This window comes from Papaver somniferum, chromosome 3, assembly GCF_003573695.1.
Source record: "Papaver somniferum cultivar HN1 chromosome 3, ASM357369v1, whole genome shotgun sequence".
NCBI lineage: Eukaryota > Viridiplantae > Streptophyta > Magnoliopsida > Ranunculales > Papaveraceae > Papaver > Papaver somniferum.
The window spans coordinates 176,770,263-176,780,567 of NC_039360.1; the positions used below are offsets into that span (position 1 = coordinate 176,770,263).

The window sequence follows — 10,305 nt, forward strand, 5'->3', positions numbered from 1 at the left end:
ATTAACGATATTGGTCCAGTGGCCAGAATTATTCTTTTTTATATGATCGGCCCCGAAGATTTGGTATCATGTTTTTTATTTCCTCAAAAGTTTATCTCACATCGTTTAGGGAAATGATGTCTATGACTCTATATCATAGAGGATTAGGTATCCCACTAGACTTAAGTGTACATAAAAAAGAATAAAAATAGAGATCCATTAGATATATCAGTTAGTTGCATGTAATCATGTATACAGACTCCAAGAAACTTAATGAGGAAACAAGAAGACTGATGCACATTAAATTTCAAAACGTAGAAAGAAAAATGGGTTACAAGATTACAACAATTATTAACTACAAATTTTAAAGTGGGTATAGAATGCATGAAATGTACAGATTCTCTAACTCAAAATAAATCCTTCATCAGAAAATACTTAACAAAAATTAGCTTAAATCAATCTAACACTAACTACTATTCAAAACTTGTGAGTGTGAACCTAATATATTCTTCAATAAGTTCTCTTCCTTATAATTGGCTTTCGCATTTCCTTCTTTATGGACGATCCTGAGGAAGCGATGCTAGACTGGTATAAATCCTTCAACCTGAAAAAAGTAGATTACAACTTCAAAAATAACTTCATCTAGAACTATCAGAGCAGTACTTTTCATTTGTGTTTTTTTGTCGAATAACCGACCTTGGCATACTGATAACGAGAGCGACTGCAGATAATCCAGCAATTAGAGGAAGTAATGGTGCCGATGTTAATTCCTGTACAACAATGAAGAAGATACAGATATAAAATGTATACATATTAGTTTCCACTTCAACCACAGAGATCTCACAAACTGAATGCTTCTAGAGAGAGGGGGAGAGTGGGAGATATACCTGCTTTTGATAATCCTCTTTGACTTTGTATCTGATCGGACCTATATGGAAATGAGATTGTTTTTCTAAATCCACCTCGATGGGGCTAGACTCAAATTTCAGGATGCTTGATCGTGCGCTATACTGAAGCTGTAAAAGGTACTTAGCCCTGGGCAAATCCCGAATCTGGAAGAAGTTAGAAAGTGGCAATTGGAGGACCTTTGAAATCTTGGATGGATCACTTGCTGACTTAACTTCCACAAACAAATGTGATTGTAGTTCTTCAAGGTCGTCTCCTTCAACATGACCAGTTAAGATAGTCACCTCTGGTTGTTCAAATACCACAAAATCCAACCCCTTGGTGTCCTCAGTACCGACCTACAAAAAAACATATCCTGAAATTACACCCACACGCACACATAAACATATGTGCTTGCAAGGACCAAAATGCGTGAATGAGCATACCTTCACTTCGACAAATTCTGGAGACGCACGTTCCACTCTTGCGCTTCTGAAGTCTTCTTTTGCCGCTACTTTGACCGAATAGGAGGTGTCAGGAAGAAGTCCTCTCAGTCGAAAATTCCCAGAAGAATCAGTTGTAGTTTCTTCATAATACCCTTTTGATTCTGATCGTGCTTCCACAGAAATGCCTTCCATTGGTTGTCCAGAAAGTAAGGATACCGTACCCATAGCACTGTAAAAAGTTCAAACTATATTTAAGAATTCACACTTATAATAAACTAATTTAGAACATTGTATAGGTGATTTAAAGCTCCAAACCACATGTAGTGGCTGAAACTACAATCACATCAGTCCATAGTTTATAAGAGAGAGAAAATGTGGATACATATGGATTGCATGGACAGACCTGTAAGCAACACGTGTAGCCTGGAAGAGAACCTCTTTAGACTCGCCAGAACCCAGTTCTATGGCCTGAGCTGGAGGTGAGAAGGAGTATTCCTACAATAATAAAATGCATTACAATGGCTAGTTTAAGTTGTAACACAACACTTAATATTCACGCCGTAGCAAGAATATGATATGTGTAACTACAATAGAACACGTACATTATCGAACAGAAATAAGTTTCACAGATATGGTGTGTGAATAAAAATAGATGTTGAGAGGAGTACCTTAAGCAATGGACGAAGATAAAAACTTCCAGGAAATAAATTCTCAAAGAGGTAAAAACCACCAAGAGCACTAGCTGAGTTGTTTCTGTAACCATCTTCACCACTTAATGATAGTAGAACTGGAGGAAATAGGTTAGAAGCATCTTCTTCAGAATGTATGCGTACAGAAATTTGACTGAGTTTTTGACAAGAAAATGAAGTGGGCCCAACTCGTTTGAGATGGTAGCCAGACTGCACAAAATAAGCACCACGTCAACAAAGAAAATCATCCAAGGAAAAATCGATAATAGACTTACAGTACACCAGAAAATATATGGTTCTAAATCCATGCAACTAAGATACACTGTTCGAGAAATGTGCATTCCTAGAATTAGTTCCGATTTAAGTCTAAAAGTGACTCTGTAAAATGTCACAATAGCAAGAAGATCACTCCAAACACCATTAGTACCTTTGAGGCCTCAACGGCGTAATCTATATCATCATATAGAGGACCCGCAACGAACAAACCATCCGATCCAGTTGTAGTTTTCATTGCTAATCCACCTTTCTTTAATGGAACATTACTGCTTTCTCCTGCTGCTATAACTCTGATGTGAACACCAGGTATGGTTGGGGAAACTGATCCTTCAATGTACAATCCGAGACGACCAGAAAAGGAAGGAATAGCATCTTGGCAACGATTAGTGGTGACTGAAACCTGTTACAACAAGAAAACTAGTCTAAGATCACCACTTGTATAACAAACTTAGATGGGAGCAATGACTGAAAATAACTGCAGATACTGACATAACGTTCTTTAGGATAAAATAGGATCTTCTTTCCATCAGTATTCCTGCAATAAGTCACAGGATCCACTCAATCAAGCAATTAATAAAAAGCCTGTGTGTTTGTCCAATAGAACGTAAATGACAACACATATCATCAACTTTGTCAGACTGTATAAGATCAGGCTAGCATATTTTAAATTGAAAAACAAGGAGTAGACTTGTCTAAGCCGCAAAAACAAGTATAACTAGTTTGAATTTACCTTGAGTCACGAGGGACAAAAGTGAGTACATCTCCAAGATTAGCCCAAACAGAATACTCATATACAGCGGTGCTTGTTTGAGCATTGCCATCTGACACTAGGCTAGCTAGGCTAGCATCAAAAACTTCGCCATCACTATTTAATATATCCACTAGGATATTCTTTGATAACTCATCTTCAATATGACGTAAGCTGGAATCAACATGGATTTGCCCTCTAAGAAGATATTTCTCTCCATTCAAAACTATAGGCTGTCGAAGCAACATGAAACGAATGAGAAAGAGAGAAGTGAAATAAATGTAGGAACAGAAGTTTCTTTGAATGATGATATATAGAGTCCTGAGCTACTTGGTAAGTTACTACATAGTCTCCGAGAAAAAAACACGAAATAGCAGCAGTCTTTTTATTTAATTAAAAAATTACAGGAAAACAGTTAAGGAACCACACCATTGGGTTTGATGTGTCGAACTTCACAAATGAACTCCCAAAGGAAATGCATGAATTAACAAAGTGAAGCTCGTGTACTCCAGGAGATTCGACACATATACGTTGGGCCCCTGTCTGCATTTCAAACAACATATAACTTTGGGTAAGCAAATTAAACATTAAGTATAAAGATTTCCAATTCGTGCAGAGAAAAAAACACCTTAATCTTTGTTTTCAGAACAGAGGTATCAGGCTGATTTATGAAACCATCTACGTCGTGGGTGGAGGTTATATCAATCCAGTATCCTTTTTGGACAAAGGCAATCCCATTAAGATCTTCCGTGCGCACTTCCACGTCAATAGAACTCTGCTCCCAGCACCATTTATCTTCATTGCTGTCGGATGAAGATTTATGCTTAACCTGAAAGTAAATAATCAATTAACAAACAAGGAACAGACCATAAGTTGACAACAGACTAAAGAGGATATATCATTTGGTTATGCTGTAACTTGACCTTCTAGAAATAAAATCTCCAAGAAAGATCGGGGAACATGTGTCATACCTCAAGCTTATATTTTCCGGGAGAAACTTTTGAGAATGCAAATTCATTACTCTCTTGGGTCAAGATCACTTGCTGGCTTTTCTCTTTACGTGCACCGGATGATCTTCGAAGTGAAACTAGAGTAGAGGGACCACATTTCTCTTTGCAGAGTACAGTTCCACGTATGTCCACCTGTGCCTGAGTTCCAAGAGATAATGTATTATTAGCAGGATTCATTCTCCAAAATGATTGTACTTATGCAATGATTAATGTCGAATCATTTAAACATCAATGATTAAAAACCCATCAATTTGTGAAACGAATATCTGATCCTAAGGAAATGGTCCTAAGAAATTACTGGAATATCTAGTCTTTTTGCAAAATCAGATAAGCTCATAAACCCCTAAATTTTATTTATCAAATTAAACTTATCCCCTCTTGAAAAGGTAATTTCTTTCTCAAGCCAAATGCTCAAAAGCCTCCAGTTATGTTATTGGATAGAAAGATTAGATCCAACATATATAAAGGCTGAAAAGGAATAATACAAAAGAAAAATGGCACCTCAAAATTTGTATTTTAAAATTTTGTACCTGCGAAAATTCTACATTCAATAAAGGACTCTTCACTGTAACATCCAGCTGAGCAGGTAAAAATAGAAGTTCAGAGGAACCCCCGGCTGCTATGGCAACTAAGTGGTACTCGCCTGCTGGAACCTGATCAATATCAAGTCACATCAAAATCAAAATTAAGGACATAAAAGGATAGAAACGTGACATACAAAATTCAAGATTATGTTACAGGGAACTAGTATTGTGGCCTCCACATGATCACAGTGGTAGTGGCAGCAACATCGCTAAAGTAATATTTAAAGAGCACAGTTTCACATTCTATATTTAGTAAGAAATTCATTCTTCAAGCAAATCTTGGAGTACGTCTAATATGTAAAACTATTTGAACTTCAGTGAAATAGACCTGTTCAGTGTTCGCTAATTGCAAAGTTCAGATAGCATTCCAGAAAAATATTCAAAAGGGAACAACTTACAAAAAAAAGACTAAAAGATTACAGCGTCGTAAGTCGTAACTGAATCTAAACAGCTACACATCAGTTTGTAAATCCAAAGGAAAAGCATTACATTATAGTTTATAAAGCAACAGCATTCTTTAAATGAACAATAAAAGGGATGTTGTACTCATAGACTAGCACTGTGACACACCTGAAAGCAAAATCTTCCAGCCTCATCTGTTGACTTAGAATCAGGTTTAAAGTTTTCTGGTCCAGTCAATGCCACCTGGAAATCCACAGCACTTAGTTTAACACTCGAAATAAGCTGCATATAAGCAGCGAGCCTTGAAAAAAAAAATGGAAGGCTAAATACCTTAGCTCTTTGACCAGAATTGACCATACGAACGACACCACATATATCATAGTATATTGCTTTAATATCAGCAACTGAAGCCATATTTGGCAGAACCTATTATTATACGACAAATGAATGAGAAGAAGTATAAAAAAGTAACCCCCATCTCGTCATTAAATAGTAAAAAAAGATACGTGAAGATTGATCGTAAGAAAGAGTCGTTCTGCCATACAATGAAAAAACACTCAGGAAACCAGTGGTATATATTACCAGAAAATTTTCCAAATTGTCAAACTGGTAATGTTCCTTCTTTGCCACAATTTTGTAACGTTTGGATGTAACCTGGAAAAAATTCAAAAGAAAAGAAGAAATTAAACATAATAAGGTTTCAATGTTGTTTGGTGGTTATGAAATGCATACAACTTTACCTGGTCGAGCTTATAATGCCCTTGTGCATCAGTGGTAGCTCTTTCTTGGCCATCCACTATAATCACAACCCCATCCACCCCTACCCCATAGCCATCAATCACACGGCCACCAACAGAAAACCCAGTGACCTGTGCAAACAACAAAGGTCAAATGATGCCATGATAAATTAACAGAAGTCGAGGAAGAAGAGTACTTAGCCTAACTAAGCTACTATTCAGAGGGCTGTAATATTAAGTCAAAGCACTTCCAAATTAACAGAAACATGTACCTGGAATTTTTGTGTAACTGCAACGTGACGATGCTCAACAGAGACCAACATCGATGGAGGAGACACGTCAAAAACTGTATTCTCTCCCTTGTAATATGGTAAAAGCTCATAAACCCCTACAAGAATGAAAAAGGAAATGAGAATTGGGTTCTACAAAATGGAGAAATTGTTTCCTTGCTAATTATTGGCCACAGCACCAACAGAATTCATATTCATCTTCCTGAGACACTAAACTTCGGAATGGTGGTTTCAAAACAGACAAGGGCAAAACAAAGCTATGGTACTTTTAGCAGGGGTATTAAACCTTGCACAGCTCCACAGAAGTCATAATTTTAACTAAAACAATGTAGAACAGAAATGAAAAAAATTCTGTTCACAAGAAATATTTGTCACTAGAGACTTACCACAAGGTATAGAGTTAAATATGAACTTTCCATCTGCATCAGAAATGGCATGACACAGAGAGCTCTTTTTCGTGGGAGAGTTGCCAGAACCTTGTGGACAGTCCACTTTCTGGACATCATCTGAATACAAATATATATGAACACCCAAGATTGGATTACCCTGCCATGAAAGGAAGAGGAAAAAAACCCTGATAAGTTTATTGAAGGAACCATGGGTATGAATATTGTTCCAGAATAAAATAAGCCCGACTGTTATCGCAATGAGATGCTGCTAGAAATTCAATGATCGTTTTGTAATGAAGACAGAAATAGAGAGAGAGAGAGAGAGAGAGAGAGAGAGAGAGAGAGAGAGAGAGAGAGAGAGAGAGAGAGAGAGAGAGAGGGAGAGAGAGAGTACTTGCGCAACGACAAACCCCTCGATATTATACCCAGGGACATAGAAGATGTCATCTACAACGCCATTTCCGAAACCAAGTTCCACCTGCAAGATGTTCCATATGGTCAACATAAAGATGCATATCCGAACAGAAGATACCAGGCAATATAATAGTTAGGAAAAAGAAGAAACAGAATTTCTCACCTCTGAGGAACCCCTAACTTCAACTTTCAGATCTGAGTGAGATGCACGTAGTTTGTACTTCCCTGCACACCCCAGATATCTAAAATTAAGAATAAGAATTTGCTGGATGTAGAAATGTAGAAACAATTAGGAACCCTATCTAAATTGATAGAAGAGTGAGACCGCAGGACCTGGAATGATATTTGTGAGCAAGTAGCTGCCCGCTGCAGTTGTGGAAGTTGAAGAAACAAGATCATCTGTATGTGATAGAAGTTCTATTTTTACATTCGAAGGTCCTTCGTCTTTCACATTACAACTGTCCCCGCCAACGGCTCCATTAACTTTTCCAGACAAGGTGAACCTACCCAAAGATGAATCCATGAGCAAATACAAAAACAGAATCACAGTTAATCTCAAACTCAAAACTAAGCTAAACAATGTAATGTAAAGAAGACAAACCCAGTGAACCGGAAATTAATATCTGCGTTCGCGTTGCAACCGTTTTGATCAATTACAACAGGAACCTACAATATCGAACTAAACAGTAAGCACATACAGAACACAATCCCATAACTAACTGCATAAATACACTAATCTAAATCATTTTGCAAATTAGTATACCTTTTCTGGGTCCCATGACCATCCTTCAGGTCCTTTGATTTTGATTACAAACGAACCCTATAACCAAAATAGCAATTCAACAGAACATTGTATACTCCAGTCAAAAACATTAACAAAAAAAAAATGTATGAAACAAAAACAGCAGCTCCAGCAAACGTGAGTGGAAATGAGAGATTACCTTGTCATACACTGGAATAAAGTAATAACCATTAGGAGCGCATTGTGTGCTATCCTTCACCAATCCATCTACTGTTCGAAGCTCAACCTACACAGTTTTGCATAAAATTCCATCAACAAAACACATAAAAGTCAAGATGTCATTGAGTAAGACTTTCTCAACTACTTCATTTAGCATTTTACACTACGAATATGCAATTCAACTGTTTGTGAAAAGTTTGACTAAAATGTTGTTATTTAGATAACTTGAAAACTACAAGAATGTGAAGAATGTTATCTTACTGTGATGTTTGAATAATCCAACTTGGAATCAGATGATTTCCTTGACTTAATCAAATACGAACTTGCCTGAAACCAAAACATAACGAATTCAATCGAATCTCAGTAACTAATGAAGAATATCCAACAAAAAAACTACATCAATCTACAGTTCAAATCAAATCAAATGATGCCTATATGTTATTGAAACCGATCGAAGTAAATTTTAGAGAATACCTCGACGAATCCGCCACAACCTTGGATCGAATCAGCAATAACAAGAGTAGTAGTTGAAGCAATGGAAACCAAGAATGCGAGGATTACAATAGTTTTGAGCTCCATTTTTAGATCTGAAGAAAGAAAAGAAAAAAAATCGGATCGAATTCTTTAATCTTTCTCTAACTCTCCATGTAGAGCTGGAGAGAAGAAGTTTCTTTGCTCTTCTCTTTCGCTCTCTCTTTGACGGAGAAGTCTTTGATGAAGAGAAGGTTTTACAGTAAATAATGGTTTTACACAAGGTTTGTTATGTTCGATCTGATGATTTGATCCAATGGCAATGAATTTTATGAGTGATCGAGTGAATCTATTCGATGACTAGTAAAGGACTCGGACTGAGTGGTATGTGACCGAATGGACAAGCAGATGGGTAAATGCACATTCCCGAATGTTTGCCACTTCGCCTGCCCAGCAGTCATGTGATAGGCCGATGGCCTCTGAGCAGTCATAGCTTGGTTGCTCGGCCATAGTTTAGAGCTTCTCTAATGGCATGTGTGAGGGAAAAAAGTCTTTAACCACGTAGAATACACAAGGTTTTACCTAAACACCACCTATATTTTGTAGGAATTTCATATCTTATGCATTCATCACAACCAATGCATACAAGTTCAGGATCTTATCCAAAACTAGAATCATGATTCAAAGTGAATAAGAGAATTAAAAAACATACCTTAACAGAGCTTATGATCACGAATTGAAGTATGAAGAACCAGCCAATGTGCGAGAATGAAGTCTTTTCTTCTTCCTCAATGTTTGAGGTAAAATGGGATACTAGGAAATATTGCAGTTATTGAGAAGAAGAGGGACTCCCCTCTTTATATATTATCTCCAAAATCCCTGCTCATCACCAGGAAGTGGAGCGAAAAATGGGGCTACAACCATCTTCATGAACTGCCAACACACCAAGCAGTTGAGAACGTTTTCCAGTCAGTTTCAACTGGTTCTCATCCTTATCTCGACTGAATAACCCGTGTGACTTTTGATCCAAAGTTTTCGCAAACGTGTGTTTTGCACATTGACCATTCAAGGGTTTTATTTGAAAAATAATAAGGCTAAATAAAACTTACATGTTTTTCCTAAGTGCCACTCACAGTAAAAAAAACTAAAATAATTTTCAACCTAATTTGAAGTGGGTAATAAAAACCCACCTTCTTCTTAACATATCACCTGTAACAGCAAATGCAGCCTTCAACACCTTCAATTTACTAAATAACAACGTCACCCTGTGTAACATCACGATCTTAATCTTATAGAGATTGAAGTATTAGTTTTAATTGTAATTTTAATCTTAATCTTATTCATGAATTTTTTATTAAGATTTTAATCTTAGTTTATTTTCGATTAGGTTTATTTTTGATGGAGATAAGTTAAGTTTTGATTTTGATCTTAGTCACGATTCCAAAGTATAGAAACTCTGATGACAAGATTTATGTGATTCCATTATAGCAACAAACAGTAGAGCCTTCCCAAGATTTAGGTAAAACCATACACAATAATTTTTTCCAAAAACTCTCTCCAACCCTAACCTCCTTAGTTAATGGATACATGACATGGCATGGATTTAGCTAGACATCCTAGTCAGATTTTTCTAATAAAAATAATTTTAATTAATTTATTTAAAAACGATTTTAATTGCAAATCAATATTTTGTATTAAATATTCAACTGAAACCTATTTTTTTACACAAAGCCATTGAATCAACTATATAAGATCAATGCATCATCATCTGCCAACCCTGAATTTTCTTTTGATTAAGAATTTTTTTTTTTTTGAAGATGGGATGAATATTACAGTATTACCATGTTACTGTTTCTGTTATGATCATCATCGATGATTAAATCAAAATCTTTTTTTAGGGTTTATGATGTAGGAAAGGTGTTAGAAAAACAAATCAAGTCGAGGGATTTGATGCGGCTTTCGGTTAATTTGTTTTACTCACCTTCTTATGCTGGTGGTATACAATGGTACTGATGTTTTAATAA

At 36.4% G+C, this 10,305-nt stretch overlaps 1 protein-coding gene across 1 annotated transcript; it reads right to left on the reverse strand.

Annotated features, from left to right (window-relative positions):
- Positions 1-253: 253 nt before the first annotated feature.
- Positions 254-8,571, reverse strand: LOC113358111 (nodal modulator 1-like). Its single transcript, XM_026601636.1, has 27 exons — positions 8,285-8,571; positions 8,072-8,137; positions 7,791-7,877; positions 7,613-7,669; positions 7,451-7,515; positions 7,183-7,352; positions 7,013-7,074; positions 6,830-6,913; positions 6,433-6,592; positions 6,029-6,144; positions 5,760-5,888; positions 5,602-5,673; positions 5,350-5,445; positions 5,188-5,262; positions 4,564-4,686; positions 3,995-4,171; positions 3,652-3,852; positions 3,453-3,566; positions 3,006-3,256; positions 2,765-2,810; positions 2,427-2,675; positions 1,979-2,209; positions 1,714-1,805; positions 1,311-1,539; positions 867-1,223; positions 676-749; positions 254-583 (listed from the first exon to the last, which is right to left on the reverse strand). The coding sequence occupies exons 1-27, from the start codon at positions 8,387-8,389 to the stop codon at positions 490-492; spliced, it is 3,582 nt and encodes a 1,193-aa protein (XP_026457421.1). The 5' UTR covers positions 8,390-8,571; the 3' UTR covers positions 254-489.
- Positions 8,572-10,305: the final 1,734 nt, after the last annotated feature.